Source organism: Biomphalaria glabrata, chromosome 1 (assembly GCF_947242115.1).
Source record: "Biomphalaria glabrata chromosome 1, xgBioGlab47.1, whole genome shotgun sequence".
Classification (NCBI taxonomy): Eukaryota; Metazoa; Mollusca; class Gastropoda; family Planorbidae; genus Biomphalaria; species Biomphalaria glabrata.
The window spans coordinates 18,358,268-18,378,346 of NC_074711.1; the positions used below are offsets into that span (position 1 = coordinate 18,358,268).

The 20,079-nt window shown below is 40.8% G+C and overlaps 2 protein-coding genes across 2 annotated transcripts in view; both read right to left on the reverse strand.

Annotated features, from left to right (window-relative positions):
* The window catches only part of LOC106058117 (uncharacterized), a 113,419-nt gene that overhangs the window by 54,970 nt on the left and 38,370 nt on the right, over positions 1-20,079 (reverse strand). The gene's annotated exons all lie outside the window — the stretch shown is intronic.
* On the reverse strand, positions 3,884-5,420 carry LOC129925741 (uncharacterized). Its single transcript, XM_056026058.1, has one exon. It carries the CDS (start codon positions 5,275-5,277, stop codon positions 4,084-4,086), a length of 1,194 nt encoding a protein of 397 aa, XP_055882033.1. The 5' UTR covers positions 5,278-5,420; the 3' UTR covers positions 3,884-4,083.

The window sequence follows — 20,079 nt, forward strand, 5'->3', positions numbered from 1 at the left end:
AAAAAAGAGAGAGAGAACGACAAAGAATTATAAAGACAAAGAAATAAACAAGCAGAGAGAGAGAGAGAGAGAAAAGAGAGAATGCCATTTTATGGTCTACAAAAAAGTTTGATACTGTAGTGTGATGTTAATCATAAACAGATTTTGTTTGAAGGCCATGGCAAACCTAATCCCATTTTTAATTTAAAGTAGATGTAAAGGAAAGCAGAGGAAAGTAATACTCTGTTGTTAAATTTAAAAAAAATTGACCAAATTACCTTGTAAATCGTCCTGACCCAAGGTGTCGATCTTATAGTCAACCCTAGCACAGCGCCGCCCATAAATCCAATTGACCGCTCACAACGGGACTATTAACTTCCTTTCACTCGACAAAATCAAATTGACTGCCTCGTTGACAGTATTTACCGAATGGCAGAATCAATTCGCCCACTAAAACGGCAGACAAGCCAGTCCGTGGGGAACATTTTTTTGTCTCGTGGGAGACGCTAATTGAGTTTCCTCCAAAAGATGGTACTATGTTTACTAACATCAGCACCTGAGGCTAATTTCAGCCCAGGTGAATTAACACACACTTACAGCAAGACTTGAAAGTTGAAAAAAATACAATCATGAAGTCAATCATCACTTGAATGTCAAGAGGCGTAGACCAGTGTAAAATGGAACACCTTTTGTTGTAGTCCATTCGGTGGTTGCTTGGTTTTCTTTCGGTAGAAGGGGACCAAGAATTATAGGTATATTATTGTTCTTTTGAATTATCTCTAACAGGGGCTGACTGGCTAAATACGCCGTGGGGCCGCAGAATAGGCAACTTTGAATGACAGTATATCCCGTAAGTATGGACATTGCTTTTGCTTTTATAATAATGGATTCATATAGAGTCTTGTAGAAGTTGTGTCAGTGTGAACATATTCATGGCAATCTATAACTGGACTCAGAATGAATTAGTAACGAATCTCTTGATGTTTTGAGATAGTAAGGTATACACTAGACTAGACTGTAGTATCACTGTTGCAAAACTCCACAGATTGTCTGTCCAGTCACGTGTGCATTATATAATTGGGTTGGTCGGTAGTTCGCAAGATCTCAGGGTTTCTTTGCTACGGAATCATTCACAAAATCATAATTAAATCAAACATGGATCGTTAAAAGAAATGTAATGATGGCGATTGTATACTGAGATATAAAAGCAAAATAATGTTGGAATCAGCTGCCAAGACATGCAGTAAAACTACTGATCTGTCCCTCCCCAGTTTGACACAAACGATTCCAGAAACCTGGTTCAATGTTATGATGATTACGTTCATGGAGTAACATTCACAACGTCATTTACTTCTGGAGATCAAGACGCACGTTAGCAGACGATGAAACACTAACTCATATCCACAACGAGGCAGACTTAAACCCTGAATGCGCATGTTCATTCTTCAACTTGAAACAAGCAATTGCAAGAAAAATTCAGCGTTGATCTCCACGAGTCGGCATGACTAATTTACTTCGCAAATTAAGGAACATTGATGACAAATAAGTCACTAACTAAAAATGTGGAGAACAAATAAAATGAACAGTACGATGACTATTGAGGCAAAGGTTATGTGAAGGTGAGAGCAGAGAAAGCTGTTTCGTCCTAACTCTCTAAATGGCTGTTTGTGAATTTTAAAGTGGTAGAATTATTTTTTTTTTGGACAGGTTTGTATTTTGTAATCGTCAGCTTGGCTTTTGAGTTAATGTTTACACAGCAAGGCAAGCAAATAACTTGTACAAGAAGTTTTTTTGCACGTTGAATGTGTAAGCAATAAACTGAAAGGCATCATGACACAAGAATACTTGCGACGCAAGGTTTATGTTGAAGGTTGTTGATAAAGAAGTTATTAGACGTTCTATGAACAAATGTTTTGGACACAATCATGAATGATAAGTCAGCGAGTAGTTTGTTAATGAGAAATCTTCTTATATTTTGAATGTGGTTATATTGATGTGGGGTATGTGGCTGAGTGACATAAACCGTTTCGCTTTCTATCAAGGAGGTTCGATTTCAAATCCCGACTCCAGATGAGTTTGCTGAGCGCCTAATTACCACAAGGAAGCCTTCTCCCAGATATACCTACTCCCTATGTCCACAAAAGACTGCAAACTTTTGGGGCCATTCTGAAAATAAAATACAAAGTTTCAACAGAAAGCTTGAGGTTTTTCGCGGATTGCGGTGGTTAGGATGCGAATCTGTCAAAACTGTGTCTTAGCGAGAACTAAGAGGTAAAAGGAACCTTAGTACTAAATTTCATACCATTACGTTTAAGAGATCTGTTAATACATAAAACAGTCAGTGATATTTCACAAATAAAATAAAGATAGTCCAAACATTTTGAACATGTCACAACTTTTAGACTAGTCATTTTTATAGAGTAATACACTGCTAAAAAGTTATATTCGAAATTAGGACAAGAATTCTTCAAATATAACTTGACTCAACTTCACACTACAAAGACGATCTAGAAATGGCTGATTTTAAGCATGGCTAACGAGCGTTGGTATTTGATCGATGATCTTCTCGTGAGGCCGTCAGTTGGAAATCTGAATCTCTCGTCACTTCCTAGGACACGAGGATCGTTTTACCGGACAGATCACACATGCCTAATAAGGAACGCTGGACCCCGGGTCACCTAAGGGGGCTCGGCCACATGATCACTTGTTTACTCTTGTAATGGGCTACTATTTTTGTCCCAGGAGGAATGTAGTAAATGATTATGTCAATCCTCGTTTGCCCGCTACGTTGCTGATATATTTTAAGTTTCGAGATCTTTGCACTGCATAAGAAGAGGTTTAGTTTCTTTGTGTTTTTTAAATATCTGGATGTTATTGTAGCTTTAGTCTAGGGAAGCTAGTATTAGAACAACTGAGATAGGTTTATATACTTTATAATGTTTAGACTTCAGTACAGTAGGCTGTGCAATGTCTAGACTGCTTATAGTATCAATCTATTTGTTTGACTCGACATCAAGATCTGCATATGTTGTACTATCTATTGCAGTCTTAGATTCTTGATGGTGTTGAGTCCTTTTCTTTTACCCCTTTTTTCTTTCTTTCTTTATCTCACTCTTTCTGTCTGTCTCTCTGTCTCTCTCTTTCTCTCTCTCTCTCTCTCTGTCTCTTATTTGTCCTTCCCCCCCCCCATCTCTCCCTCATTATCTTTTTGAACCCCCCTCCCCCTTTTAATGATAACACAAAAGTAAAAAAAACAACAAAAAAAACAATTGTGTATCCACGCTTGAATTCAAGAGACTATTTGAGCAGAATATGACTTCCAATAAAGCAAAGATCAGTGTTTCGCCTTGCCGTGTACTTTTCAAGGCCTACTAGAGAAAACAAAGCAAAAACATTGACCTAGTTATGTCTCTTTACTACAGGATTTGTCTGCTCTTGAATAGTGGAGTTTATTTCCCATGACGCCATCGCTTGTCCAAAAAAGTTACGGGCCCCCAGACAGCTTATGTAGCCACGTGAAAGGAAGTTAATAAATGTTGTTTATCGACGCCTCCCATACAAGGCGGCATGCGCAGACATCTCCATGAGAGAAATCTGTAGCACCAAATGATCTATTCTATGGGATAGTAACTCGTAAACACACGAAATTTGAATATTTAAATTATCAGTCATTGGAGCTGATTTCTGGAATGCCCAATTTCTTTGCCTCAAGAAATATAAAGGCTTTTTTAAAAATTTGACATTTATTTGAAACATAACAATTTCTCTCGAGATGGCAGAACTCGAGCAAAGGATCAACAGTGAGATAAAAGTGGATAAGGGATTATAAATGTTAGTATAGTACTTATTTGAATACTTTAGCACTCTTGTCAATACTGTGGTACTCATTCCAGTACTTTGGTACTTGTAATATACTAAGTCAATTCATAACCTTAGAAACAAGGCTTTATTTCAATAAAACACGACTGATACACACAATAACACAGTACAGACTGGTCACGATTCACAGACTACGATAATGCGAACACGATTACAAATACTAGCACGATTACAATCACGGGTAACACACAAGTTCATTAAACGATCACTCCATTCACCCCTCCTTCATTTCTTTCTGGGTCTTAGGTTATAGCCATGCGTATGAAGGGAAGGATCCGGAGGTATCTCTGGCATAGACTTTTCTCCTTGCAAGTCGTAACTGTCCTGTACGGGACTCGAGTCAATATTGGCCTCTGGCATTGGGTGGCTCCCCTGTGAGTCACTGATGACTTCTGGCTGGTTGTACATCATTGGGGTGGGACTCTGTGAATTACTGATAGTTTCAGGCACGTAGCGACTCCCTGGTGAGAGATCCAAAGAGTCACCGACCTCTTGAGGCAGAATACCGTTCTCTGGTTCGAAATAGTCGTTCGTGGAACTTTCCTTCGGCGCCAGCTGCCTAAGCGACACTGTCTCCTCCCGGCCATTTGGAAATCGTATATGGGCGTACTGTGGGTTGCAGCTAATAAGTTCAACCTCTTGTACCAATGGGTCAAATTTTGAAGATCTTACAGGTGATTTTAGTAATACTTTGCCTGGGTTCTGTAGCCAAGTAGGCAAGGATGTTCCCGTTGGCGATCTTCTGTTGAATTTGAAGATCCGTTCGTGTGGAGTTTCATTAGTAGAAGTACACAGTAATGATCGAATGGAGTGAAGTGCCTGGGGCAACACAGATTCCCACTGTGATAGTTCCAACTTCCCTGAGTCCAATGCTAATAAAATAGCCTGCCACAATGTTTTATTCAGCTTTTCTATTTGACCATTTCCTTTTGCGTTATAAGGCGTTGTCCTGCTAGTGGCTATGCCCTTAGAATGTAGATATTCTGTAGTTTCTGTGGACATAAATGATGAGCCACGATCAGAGTGGATGTAACTGGGTGTTCCAAAGAGGAAAAATAACTGGTCGAAGCACTTTATTACTGTCTTAGATGTCATATCAGGACAGGGAAAAGCGAATGGAAACCGCGAATATTCGTCAATCATTGTTAACAAGTACTTGTTGCGAGTAGCTGATGGCAAAGGACCTTTAAAGTCAACACTTATTCTTTCAAACGGCTGTGTGGCCTTGATGAGCGTACCTGCAAATTCCTTATAGAATTGCGGTTTAATTCTATTGCAGGTTCTGCATTGTTGAATGGTCTGCCTGACCTCTTCAACCGAGAAGGGTAAGTTCTTTGACCTGACATAATGTAGAAGTCTAGTGACACCTGGATGACACAGGTAGTCATGGTACGTCTTCAGGCTACTTTGTTTCGTCATGGTTGCACAGTGCCCTCTAGACAAGGTGTCTGCTGCTGTGTTGGCGTTCCCAGGTCTATACTGTATATCAAACTTGAAGCTTGCCAGTTCCAATTTCCACCTTTGTATCTTATCGTTTTTAATTTTCTTGTCATGAGTGTCTTTAAATAAATATGTATGAAATAGACCGCTGGTCCGTAATTAGGGTAAAATAATTGCCACACAAATAATGCTTCCATTTGCGTATAGCTTCAATTATTGCAGTTGCTTCTTTCTCTATGGCAGATTGATGCCTTTCACTAGGTGAAAGAGTTCTAGAGAAGAATGCAATAGGTCTTCCGTCCTGATTTAAAGTGGCAGCTACTGCGATGTCAGAAGCGTCAGTTTCCACAATTAGAGGATGGTCATACTTTATGGTGAAAATTGCTGCTTTCTGCAATTCTTCTTTCAAGTCTTCCAACGCTGTTTTTACTTCTGTAGGTACAGGAAAAATTTGATTTTTCATTATAGGATACAATTTGTCGGAGAAATTTGGTATCCAGTGAGCATAATATGCCAAAAGTCCTACAATCCTTTTCTGAGACTTCAGATCTTTTGGAGGTGGCAAATCTCGCAGAGCTTGAAATCTATCAGGGTCCGGCTTCAAATGCCCTTTGGATATTTCATATCCAAGCAGCTTTACCTTCTTAGTAGCAAATACACTTTTACTTTCGTTAAAAGTTATTCCGTATTCCAGAGCTACCTTCTGAAAATGCAACAGATTTTTGTTATGGGAGTCTACATCTGTACCACATATTGTTACATTGTCGACATAGGCAAACGTGTCAGACAACTTTTCTTTTTCTATAATAGTGTCTATGGTTTTCTGGAAGCAAGCTACACCGTTAGTGACCCCAAAGGGTATTCTGCAAAACTGGTAGAGTTTACCACAAGCTTCGAAGGCTGTGTATTTCTTTTCGCTCTGTTGGATAGGTATTTGGTGATAAGCACTCTCCAGATCCAATGTGCTAAAGATTTCATACCTGGAAATTTTCTCCACCATTTTATCCACTCTAGGCATGGGGTAAGCGTCCAGGTAAGTAAATCTATTTATAGTTTGGCTATAATCAACGACCATTCGCTTTTTGTGCCGCTCATTGGTCGTGACAAGGACTTGAGCTCTCCAAGGTGATTTGGAAGGTTCAATGATACCGTTTCGTATCAATTTCTCAACTTCAGCTTTAATAAATTGTGTGTCTTGGAAGGAGTAACGACGAGATTTAGTAGCAATAGGTCTGCAATCAGGGGATAAATTTGCAAACAATTGTGGTGCCTCTACCTTAACAGCATTGAGCGAGCAGACATGAAATGCAGGTCGACCACCTTTGAATGGAATTATCAGTTCTTTGTGCAATGCGAGGAAGTCTAACCCAAGCACTACATCAGTGCAAAGTTCATCTAGTAACGAAAGTTTGAATTGATTGTAAACTTCCCCTTTGTATTTTAGCGATGCAAACATGTGGCCTCTTGTGACGCTTGACAGTTGAGATGACGCCATAGAAATTTTGTGCTTTGAACGTGTCACTGACCAATCGTATTCTCTTGGTATGTTTGAAGAAATGTAGCTTTCCCCGCTACCTGTATCAATTAGGGCTTTTAGGTTCACGCCATTTACAGAGATGTGTACTGTTGATTTAGTTAAACCAGATACAGACGAAGTAGCAATTAGTGATGTTAGATGTGTAGAGTCCTTAATGCAGCTACAATCTTTACAAGATTGTCTTTTAATCTCGTGGCTAGGAGATGTTTTGACTTTTGTTTTGGTTATAGGAGTGTTGCGAGACCTGCAAACCTTCGAAAAATGTCCATTTTTCCCGCACGAATGACACATGCAGTCTTTGGCAGGGCATTTCGCTCTGAGATGCCGACTACCTCCGCAAAAGAAACATTTAGTACTCACTGTTGCGATTGTTTCTGAGTCCACCATTTCTTCGGTTGAGATTGCCAATGACGAAAGAGTTGACTCTACCAATTGAGAAGGAGTACTAAACGAACTGGATTCTTTTTGGGCCATGTCGAGTGTCTTGGCAATATCTAAAGCCATTTTCAAGTCAAGGGATCTTTTCTCAAGTAGCCTCTGTCTAATTACCCTCGAACGCATGCCGCTAACAAAGGCATCGCGAATGGCGTCCTCTTCATTTTTGTCAGCACTGACAGCTCGGAACTGACAATCTCTGGCCATCACTCTCAGCTTGTTTACAAATTGATCAAGACTTTGATCGACTTCTTGTTTGCAAGTTGCAAGCAAATGTCTGGCCAATGTTTCATTAGGGGCCTTCACAAATAAATTCTCAAGAATAGATTTTGCTTCTGAGTATTTAGAACAGGTAGAAATATACTGATATAAGGATGGAGACACAAAGTTGCATAGCAGGTCAAACTGTTCGCTTTCACTAGCCCCTACCTTCGTTGCGAATCTGTCAAAACAAGAAATCCAATGTTTCCATGTAACTGAAGCATTAGTTGAACTAGGATCAGCATCCAGTCTATTGGGACGCAAAAACTTGTCCATTTAAGAATGGTTTTATTGAAATAAATTGTAATATACTAAGTCAATTCATAACCTTAGAAACAAGGCTTTATTTCAATAAAACACGACTGATACACACAATAACACAGTACAGACTGGTCACGATTCACAGACTACGATAATGCGAACACGATTACAAATACTAGCACGATTACAAGCACGGGTAACACACAAGTTCATTTAACGATCACTCCAGTACTCATGTCAAAGACGTAGAATTCATGTGAAGAATATAGCGCGAATGTGAATAGTATAGTGCTCCTATCTATACTTTAGCACCCATGCCAATACTTTAGCACCCATGCCACTACTTTAGCACCCATGCCAATACTTTAGCACCCATGCCACTACTTTAGCACCCATGCCAATACTTCACTATCTATATGAATATAGTTAACATTTTCTTTATAATTAATTCCTGATATATTTTAATTAGACATGGGTGTGTACTTTGTTATCTGAGGAGAGGGAACACGTGTAAGTCGTGTTCTAGAACGCTGGATACGCCGCTACTCGCTGCATTGATTTCTTTTCTTTTTTCTATTTTCATCTGCCGCTTTTAAGCATTCGTTTGTATATCGACTACAGTACTTAACGTCCAGGCTCAATACTTCTGCCAACAAGTTGACGTAACAGGTTAGAATGACGCACTCTGTATCGACGATTCCTCAAATATACAAACAGTTTCATTGTATTTGATGATCTTATGTTATAGGACATTATGTGTGGTCTTCCTGTCTTCATACAGGATATACTTGATAGCATTTATAAATATACTTTTTATTCTTGTTTTAAAAGAGGGAGCAAAGATTGCCATACATAAAAAGATTCCAGTGTCTATAAAGAATGAACAAGCAGCTAGCAACTATAGATCTACAAAATGCACTTATTTTCAGCTCGTCACCACACATGGGAAAAGTGTTTCCAACAAAAGAAAATACAGTTCCGTGACCTCTATTATCTGCTGTCCTGTTAAGCTAGTTCAGATCGTTACATTTTGGTGACACTTCTTGCGCACAAGTTTCTGCTACCTGGCGATCCAAGTGGATGATTTGACGCTGAATTAACAAAGCCCAATGTGTAAAAAAATTAAACGAAGCAGCTTCTGTTATACTGAATTCCGCTCCAGTGTCCCAAGCCATTCATCACTTGGGAGCCAGGAAAGTCATAATTAGTCAAAGAGGCATTCGTTGTCTCCCTTTAGAACTGTGGTATTCATGCAGTGGAACCCTTCGCTTGACGTCGTGGAGGGCAATGAAACTGCTGACACCTTTGCAAGCTTAGAAGCGTGGGCAGAACCACTTTTGAAGAACGAATTTACTTCCAACAAACCATGACAGAAGTCCGAGAGTGAATACATGAGAAATGGTTTCAATCCTGGGAAGAATCTGATAAAAAAAGTGGTGTCTGGCAGCATGTGCGCTGGTCAGACCAAGACAACTAGTGGTGGTGGCTAAATTGGACGGAGAAGTCGATAATAGCACAGTGTGGAATGAGAGACTACTCCCATAGGTAAAGACTTTGTTCGGTTTTGGTCAGGCTATGACTCGCGTTGGGAAGTCGGGGAGTTGGTGGAAACAGTGGCACATGTACGAGTGTCTGTACATCCAAGAGCAACGAGCAAACGTATAGGTAGTGTCCTTGTCTGGGGGCTATGGGATACTACACTGCGTTTCATGTCAGAGCATTACGGGTGGTACAGACATTACTGCCCTATAACCAATGGGAGTTTAACCGAGACCAACCGTTATAGAAGGTCTCAACACTGACCTGCGACGTGGTAGCCTGTGGGCAGTGGAGACCAATAGCTCGCTTTCAAGTCACAAGTCATGAAATTGCTATTAAGACGATCTTTTTTATTTTTGTAAGGGGTTGGTAAGGGACACTACATTTCATGGGCCAAAGGAATATGTAGAGGAAGCGTTATAATGCTGGCCGTTCCGTTGAAGGATCCCAAACAATGATTACAAGGGATTAGGGGTTGGTCAAAATAAAACACCATATCAACTATTTCAAAGAAGCAATGCACCAGTAGGATGGATCATGAATGCTAGGACATCTTCAGCACATTTTCGAATCTTAAAAGAGTTGGTTAGGATCCATCTTGGAATATCCAAACACGAGTATATTGTGGTAAATCTTGGAACCTAGAAATACCAGTAGCTTTAAATTAAATGTAAAAAAAAAAAAAGTAAAAAGTAAAGTTCCCCTTTCAGACCTTGTGGTCTATAGGGCAGATGATGTAAAGGTCATTTCTTTTGTGGCCTACTGTTAACGAGGTTGTTATGTGGCCAGCACAACGACCTACGGCCTTTACTTTTCCCCAACTAATGTCAGGTACCCATTAGAGCTGGGTGGACTCAGGGTCACCAGGATTCGAACCCGGGACCCCCGGTTCGGAAACAAAGTGCTTTACCGCTCAGCCACCGCGCCTCCATATTAAATGTACCTTTAAAAAAAAAAGGTGACAGCGGACAATGTGTATGTTTCTATGTGTGTGTGTATGTGTTTAGGATGTAAGATGCCAAGGAAAATTCTACTGAAGACGAACTTCCGAGGAAAGACAATGCCATAGCTGGGAAAACGTGGAACTAAAATGTTGCAACAATGCGGGCTGTCACTTAGAATCGACTCTATTATGGTCCACTAGACAAAGTACTCAGCGTCCTAAGCTCAGAACCATAGCTTATAGTTCAGCAAGACTTTACCAGTAAGTAAGGTAACATCGACCGATTCGATCTTTTCCCTTCCCCGTCGCACACCTGTTTCCCCCCCCCCCCCCCCATGCACATAATAATCTGGCTTTTAACCGACAACTCGATTAGTCGTTTTAAATCCTGATCTCGAGAGCCCGGGCCATTAAACGTACGATTCTTTTGACACTCTTGACATTACAGTGGGCGGTGTCGATACCGCCTGCTTTTGTGTTTTGTTTTGTAGAAGAGGTTGCGTTTACATTACCAGTTTTGTTTTTTCCATCTGCGTCGATACCGCGTCATAATTAGATCACAGCAGCCCCGGTCCAAGCTCTGAGCACGTTTCGATCGCGCCAACTTTGAACTTGGGTTAAGTATGACAACGTGTTGGTGCTCACTTCTGGCTCGAGCTGCAATGTTTACTCACCAAGCGTATTGTCGTTGGTTTGCAGTTGTGCCATTTAACGCTGATATCTTGTCAACAAAACTGTGTACTGCAATGATCAGCGTCTTTTTAAAATAAATACGCTGCAATTTTCATTGTATAGAATACAATAATGGGTAGAAAATTGTCGACGAAGAAAAACATGAATCCAAGGCGGCGCACTCTACAGTTTGACCTTATGGAGAAAAGCGAGTTTTTACAATATCGTTTGCTGATTTCCCATTTTCATGGACTGTCTAGTGTCGTATCTAGATAGTTAACATTTTTATTTATTTCATTTACGAGAGTTGTTTTATGAGATGCATCGTAAAATAATTACTACTTTTATCTCTCGTTGTCGTACAATAGAAATGGCACTATCATAGCCACAAAACTCTCAGTTTAAGGAACCAGTCGTCCACTGCCAAGTTCAGCTAAAAGGCGAAATCTCCTCCTCATATACTCTGGTTGTTTTTGTCATACAGTTTTAACCCTGTAATGTGCAAGTAGCCTAAATGTTTCAGTCAGTACTAAATAACAAACCAGCTTTCAGAAAACGTGAATCTAGGCAGCAAACTGCATCCCAAACTGTAGAACATGTAGTCCTACTTGAGAGAGAGAGAGACAGAGAGAGAGACAGAAAGACAGACAGAGAGAGACAGAGAGAGAGAGAGAGACAAAGAGACAGAGAGAGACAGAGACAGACAGAGAGATAGAGACACAAGACTTTCGATAGTGAAAAACAATATGGACGCCTATGTATTATGTCAAGTTTGTTTTATGTATCTAAGAAAACTATTGATCTTTTTCTTTGTAAGCTTTAAAACTATAAAGTATAAAGGATTAGAATAGCTATTTGTCAGAACTCCACATTAATTGAAAAAAAAGCTATCAATTCTGGTCGACACTAACTGTGTTAGCCAAGCTTACAAATATTCAAAGATACCTGATCAGACTTATATGTCAACACAAAATTTTCTCGAGAATATGTTTTTGTTGATTTATTTATTTTAGAATTTTGATCTATTGTGGTTATAAGTTTCAAATCACATTCATCCTAACAGCTTGACACTTAGCTGTTCAGAATACTAAAACACTTATATAGTTTATGTTTCTGTAATTGATGTTTTCAATGGATATCGTTTGTTTAGAAAAAAAAAGATACAATAACACAAAACCTAATTTCTTAGTACTTCAGCAGACAAAAGAAGATTCAAAGAATGTGGCACTACGCCCTCAACGTGGTCACCTTGTCTTGTTGTAAACTGTTTCTAACAACATTGAGCTTTTAAACCTCAGAGTTTGAGAACCGTATGGTTGATGAAATGTGATAGAGTTTGAGAACCGTATGGTTGATGAAATGTGATAGAGTTTGAGAACCGTATGGTTGATGAAATGTGATAGTGTTTGCGCTGTCTCATTTTTGTTCTTCACCTTCTTGGGTTTATTTGGTATCATTTTTGTCCTCTGTCTTGGGTTTTATGTTTACCTGCTCAATTATTTTTTTTTAGGAAAATGTCACTAGTCACGGAGTGAATAAGTCTGTGACATATGTAGTGGCAGCAACATGACCTCTGGACCAGTAAGTCAAGTAGATGTATGAGAAATGAGAAATGCAGTCACGGTGTCTTGTGTCAAAATGTGAGACTACTGTCCAGCACATCATACATTGGCATTTAGTAGGTAGACAGGTCGACTGACATCGGGCAAGATACAAAAACGGGGAGTGAAAGAGAGAGAGAGAGAGACAGAGAGAGAGACAGAGAGAGAATAAAATAGAGACATAATTAAAAGAAATAGAGACCGCGATACTATCATCTACTGGAAGTGGTCGAATATGTCAGAAGATACAATGTAGAGTATTAAATACGTCCTGAAAGAAAGAAGGGAGAGAGAGAGAGAAAGAAATTAGAGAAGAATGATGAAGAGAACAGACCAACTGGATGAAAGACTCGACACTTGGAGGGAAAAAAGAAACCTCAAAAAAAAAAAAAAAAAAACAACATACGGAGGGTAAAAGGGTAAATGGAAGTCGAAATGTAAAATTAAAGTCTAGGTTGAACTACGTCAATGTGCTACTCGAAACTGAGTTTAAAGTCGGGAGTATATATAAAATAAGTATGTAATAAACATACCTATATAGAGATGAACAGATAGAAAGATGATAGAGATAAAGAGATGTCAGGGTTTTTATAAGACAAAGAAAAAAAGAGAAAGTGGCCAGAGAGTAAGAGTGTGTGTGTGTTTTCTTCGCTTGAAAAAATTTACGAAAAAGAAAACACGGACTGGAGGTTGTTTTTTTAATTTCATTTTCATAGTGGGATTGCTTCCCTTGGAAGCCATTCTTACTCTACATCGGAACAAATCGGGCTTAGGAAAGAGAACTCCTTTCAATGCCAGCGAACTTCATGATGATGAATTTTATAATCTCCCTTGGGCAGTTCACTGCTATATTGGGTCTTTGGATATGTGTATCTGCCGTCTGTTTACACTCAATGGCATAACGTTTGCGGGACTGGAAATCTCTGCATTCATTGCGATTATAACCCATAATATGATATCGTCAAACTATGCTAGTTCAGTTTCCCAACAAACAAAAAGAAACACGAAGATATAGAAATGTCACTTGTATCGTTACATTAAAATATGCATAGTAAAATACTACACAGATGTAGTCTGTTACACACAACCGATAACTTTAAAAATAGTTCACAGTTTTATTAATTTGAAACAAAGCTATACTTATTTAAACTGAGTCCTAAATATTGAGAATGCTGAAGAGTGTGTAAACACTTTCTTAAAAGCTATACTATGGTGGCCGAATGCAATAGCGCTTACAGTGTTACGAGTTCTGATCCCGATAAAGTATGGAAATCGTGACTAGATGCTGTCGAAGACTGGACCTCGTGACTAGATGCCGGTGAAGGCAGGACCTCGTGACTAGATGCCGGTGAAGGCAGGACCTCGTGACTAGATGCCGGTGAAGGCAGGACCTCGTGACTAGATGCCGGTGAAGGCAGGACCTCGTGACTAGATGCCGGTGAAGGCAGGACCTCGTGACTAGATGCCGGTGAAGACTGGACCTCGTGACTAGATGCCGGTGAAGACAGGACCTCGTGACTAGATGCCGGTGAAGGCAGGAATCGTGACTAGATGCCGGTGAAGGCAGGACCTCGTGACTAGATGCCGGTGAAGACAGGACCTCGTGACTAGATGCCGGTGAAGGCAGGACCTCGTGACTAGATGCCGGTGAAGGCAGGACCTCGTGACTAGATGCCGGTGAAGGCAGGACCTCGTGACTAGATGCCGGTAAAGGAAGGACCTCGTGACTAGATGCCGGTGAAGACTGGACCTCGTGACTAGATGCCGGTGAAGACAGGACCTCGTGACTAGATGCCGGTGAAGGCAGGACCTCGTGACTAGATGCCGGTGAAGGCAGGACCTCGTGAATAGATGCCGGTGAAGACAGGACCTCGTGACTAGATGCCGGTAAAGGAAGGACCTCGTGACTAGATGCCGGTGAAGACTGGACCTCGTGACTAGATGCCGGTGAAGACAGGACCTCGTGACTAGATGCCGGTGAAGACAGGACCTCGTGACTAGATGCCGGTGAAGGCAGGACCTCGTGAATAGATGCCGGTGAAGACAGGACCTCGTGACTAGATGCCGGTGAAGACAGGACCTCGTGACTAGATGCCGGTGAAGGCAGGACCTCGTGACTAGATTCCGGTGAAGGCAGGACCTCGTGACTAGATGCCGGTGAAGGCAGGACCTCGTGACTAGATGCCGGTGAAGACAGGACCTCGTGACTAGATGCCGATGAAGGCAGGACCTCGTGACTAGATGCCGGTGAAGGCAGGACCTCGTGACTAGATGCCGGTGAAGACAGGACCTCGTGACTAGATGCCGGTGAAGGCAGGACCTCGTGACTAGATGCCGGTGAAAGCAGGACCTCGTGACTAGATGCCGGCGAAGACTGGACCTCGTGACTAGATGCCGGTGAAGGCAGGACCTCGTGACTAGATGCCGGTGAAGACAGGACCTCGTGACTAGATGCCGGTGAAGACAGGACCTCGTGACTAGATGCCGGTGAAGACTGGACCTCGTGACTAGATGCCGGTGAAGACAGGACCTCGTGACTAGATGCCGGTGAAGACAGGACGTTATGACTAGATGCCGGTGAAGACAGGACCTCGTGACTAGATGCCGATGAAGGCAGGACCTCGTGACTAGATGCCGGTGAAGACAGGACCTCGTGACTAGATGCCGGTGAAGACAGGACGTCGTGACTAGATGCCGGTGAAGGCAGGACCTCGTGACTAGATGCCGGTGAAGGCAGGAATCGTGACTAGATGCCGGTGAAGGCAGGACCTCGTGACTAGATGCCGGTGAAGACAGGACCTCGTGACTAGATGTTGGTGAAGACAGGACCTCGTGACTAGATGCCGGTGAAGGCAGGACCTCGTGACTAGATGCCGATGAAGGCAGGACCTCGTGACTAGATGCCGGTGAAGACAGGACCTCGTGACTAGATGCCGGTGAAGACAGGACCTCGTGACTAGATGCCGGTGAAGGCAGGACCTCGTGACTAGATGCCGGTGAAGGCAGGACCTCGTGACTAGATGCCGGTGAAGGCAGGACCTCGTGACTAGATGCCGGTGAAGACAGGACCTCGTGACTAGATGCCGATGAAGGCAGGACCTCGTTACTAGATGCCGGTGAAGACAGGACCTCGTGACTAGATGCCGGTGAAGACAGGACCTCGTGACTAGATGCCGGTGAAGGCAGGACCTCGTGACTAGATGCCGGTGAAGGCAGGACCTCGTGACTAGATGCCGGTGAAGGCAGGACCTCGTGACTAGATGCCGGTGAAGGCAGGACCTCGTGACTAGATGCCGGTGGAGGCAGGACCTCGTGACTAGATTCCGGTGGGTTTTAAAACTTAGTTTGTTAAACTTTTGTTTCCTAATTATTATGGATAGGACTTTGTAATTTATTTTGAAACATACGACTGGACTAACTGCAGGAGATATTCTTAATTTGGTAATAACCCCACTCAGTTCTTCAGACGTACTTATGTGTCAGAGAGGAGCATTACTAACAATTCGACGCTGCGCAGAGTTGGAAACTTATCTCGCACGGGGGGACGACCGAATGCATAGGCGATCTTTTTTTGGAAAGATCCAGAAGTGCTATAAAGATCAATTCAGGGCTGTTTCGCCCTCTCTGGAATAGAGGAAAGTAACTGACATCAGATGGCCTCTGAAAAAGACAGTTGAAAGGCCGCGGGACACACATTTCAGGCCCGAATAAAACCCTTGCCGAAGACAGTCTCAAAAGACAAAAAGAAAAGTGAAATAGACCCCAGACAGACAATGGTTTTGTGTCTGCATTTGTTGAGACAAAATATAGGTCTCAATTGGGTTTACGTAGCCATGTGACACACTGCACTAATCCTTAGATCTTCTGCATCGAAAACATTCATTCAGTGATGTTTGCGTTTACTTCCGGTTGACTCGATCTTCAGAAACAGAAAAGAAGAAAAGTTTGCATAAAATTGAAACCTGTTAGTTTGATTTGTTCTTCGTTTCAAATGACCAAGAGTTCCTAATATTGTCTACTTCTTGGCCGCAATCCCTCTGTCTAATAATTCCCTCTCTTTGGTTCCTCCCTGTGTTTCTTCGTCTTTCTATCTCTAAGTCTCTTTGTGTGTGTCTTTCTCTTTTTCTCTGCGTCTTTATCTATTAATCTATACCGTTCGCTCTCTCTCACTCTCTCTCTCTCTTTTCTCTTCTTTCTTTCTCCAGTTGTTTTTGTTTTTAATTTTACTTCCTCCCCCCCCCCCCTGCTTTTTCGACTATCATCCCTCTTCCTAATACAATAAACAAAATACAACAGGGAAAAAAAACCTAACCTACAATTAGTCAAAGGATTTTCTCAAAGTAAGATATTTCTTGCTACAAAAATAACCCCATGGTCGATACAGGTTCACATAATTGACAGTATTGTCTGTTTTCTTTTTTCATTGTCACTACCTCCAATAGCACCTTCCCTCCCTCCAACACCAAGTCACACGCACCATTTAATTTCTCTAGGATGTGAAATTGACTAGACCAGTAGAATTCTACTAGCGTACTTAGACTTACTGGGTGAAAATAAACAAAAAAAAATTTAACGAGCGCGCTGAGCGAGGGCATTAGTAAGGCTGAGTTTCCTTATAACTGTAATTGTGATCCTGGGATTACTTTAATTAGGCGGTGGAAAGACCCGCAATAGGTTCCCACTGTCATGACCTTTCAACGATGTCGTAACACCGCAGTGGCGTGAGGGGGGAGGGGGTATAAGAGAGACTCGCGCGATCGCTCCCCGTATCTTGACGTACAAGAAGATAGGGGAACAAAATTGCTCCTAGGCTGAGAGATGACAATGATGTCGGTTTGATGTGAGTGCCATGTCAATATAATGCTGAAATAAGATCTATCTCTTTTTCTTTTCTTTTTTTGTTCAATGTCTATTTCGATGACAAACAAGACGATAATTAGAGTTAATTGACGGTAATGCTGTAAAGGAACAATTTAGTTTCATGAAATAATTACATGAAGAGTAATGGAAATTGAAAACCATATCATTCTGTTTAGCCAATCTTCGGTGAGATGTGGAATTGTTGACAAGGTTAGCATTGCGTCACACTCATAGGGCCAACAGCGGGGTAGCTTGATTCATTAGAAAATAATTACAGCAATAGATTCTCATGGCAAAGAGGCATAAGATAGATGGTTAGATGGCTTTGAAAGTTTCTTGATTGTTTTAAGTGTGTGTGTGAGAGTATAAGTATGTAAGTGTGTTATAGACTGTTCGAGGCAGAAGAAAAGTACCAAAACACCCACGGAGGTCCAAACACTGGCTCCAGCTACAATAGCAGGAGATAATGAAGCCAAACATATGGTTCACCATTCGAATATAGTGATAGGAAAACAAAAAGCAGCTAAGACCTCGACCTATTGAATTGTAATGACATATTGTATTGTAATGACATATTGTATTGTAATGACATATTATATTGTAATGACATAATTGTATTGTAATGACATATTGTACTGTAATGACATATTGTATTGTAATGTTATATTGTACTGTAATGGCATATTGTATTGTAATGACATGTTTTATTATATGACACATTGTATTATAATGGCATAATGTATTGTAATCACATCAAATAACAACGCTGCAAATATCGCGTGAACGCACAAACATTTTAGATTTCCTTGTTTCTATGTTTTCAACTGTCTGGCGTTTAGTTTACAGCCGTTCTAAAACAGAGTTTCGAACTTTATTGTAATAAAAATAATCAATAATAACAATGTTTATACGTTAAACTGTCTGGGAGCAGGGTGGGGGTACCACAAGAGAAATGCCAATAATTAATTTTAAAACAAAATTGTTACTTTACGAGTCAGAGTTACCGAACCAGTTTTTTTTTTAAACATCTCATAAAGACTCTTCAATCCTTGGAGAGAAAGAAAAGTTTACATCTTTCAACATGACAACTAGAACATTCGTAGCTGTTCTTGGTCTTGTCTTGTTAGAATACGTCATATCAAGTCACCAACTTGCGATACTTCAACTTGTCTTGTTAGAATACGTCATATCAAGTCACCAACTTGCGATACTTCAACTTGTCTTGTTAGAATACGTCATATCAAGTCACCAACTTGCGATACTTCAACTTGTCTTGTTAGAATACGTCATATCAAGTCACCAACTTGCGATACTTCAACTTGTCTTGTTAGAATACGTCATATCAAGTCACCAACTTGCGATACTTCAACTTGTCTTGTTAGAATACGTCATATCAGGTCACCAACTTGCGATACTTCAACTTGTCTTGTTAGAATACGTCATATCAGGTCACCAACTTGCGATACTTCAACTTGTCTTGTTAGAATACGTCATATCAGGTCACCAACTTGCGATACTTCAACTTGTCTTGTTAGAATACGTCATATCAAGTCACCAACTTGCGATACTTCAACTTGTCTTGTTAGAATACGTCATATCAAGTCACCAACTTGCGATACTTCAACTTGTCTTGTTAGAATACGTCATATCAAGTCACCAACTTGCGATACTTCAACTTGTCTTGTTAGAATACGTCATATCAAGTCACCAACTTGCGATACTTCAACTTGAGTACGTAGCATCTAGACTCAAAGACCAAAGTTTCAAAACAAACTCTTTATAGAATCTCAATAAATTGCATAAGAACATGCAACACATGAAACACAATTTTCTTTTATATTCCAAAAAATCACTTGAAGCTTGAATCTGTCAATTTTATGTTTATGTGAACATTTAGTCAACATCAGGATAAAGGTTACTAGATCTATATCCTTGAAATCTAATATATAAAACACAATGGAAGGTGTAGATCTGCTCATGAATGAAATCAACACCGTTGGACCAATCTTGATAAAACGTATCCCCTTAAAAACTTACATCGATCTTCAAGCCATGTCAGACCTCTTCCCTTCACACCCACCGCCACTGCATTTCTGCTAGTGTTGTATATTTATATTGACTAGATACAATTAACAGTGGCTGTTATTATTCTCTTACCAAAAAAAATCTTTTACATTAACATCCGTGGTTTAGGTCAATCGTTCAATCTTAGAATAGTACAGAACAGTCTTTTCATTATAGACTAATGCAATAATGTCCATCTGTTACACAGAATGATTCAACTATTATATAACATCTTGGTTAAATCCGTTGAAAGGTAAGACAAAAACATCAAATGAGATTATTTAACAACGTGTCATGACCACCAATCTGACTGTAATGTTTGTGAAGTTCTGTACTAGAGCCTTGTTAAAACTAATCAAGCCTGGGATTAACTTCACAGACTTCAGCGACACACAGTCACACAAAGCACATCAGTCACAGACTTCAGCGACACACAGTCACACAAAGCACATCAGTCACAGACTTCAGCGACACACAGTCACACAAAGCACATCAGTCACAGACTTCAGCGACACACAGTCACACAAAGCACATCAGAGAGAACGCGTGACTCTAACTATTACATTTACAAAACTGACTTCTCCGTCTGTCGCTTTACAAGGAACATC

Bases quoted from the DNA above. Each gene is read 5' to 3' on its own strand.
- LOC129925741 (XM_056026058.1), bottom strand. From the start codon at position 5,277: ATGACGAAACAAAGTAGCCTGAAGACGTACCATGACTACCTGTGTCAT.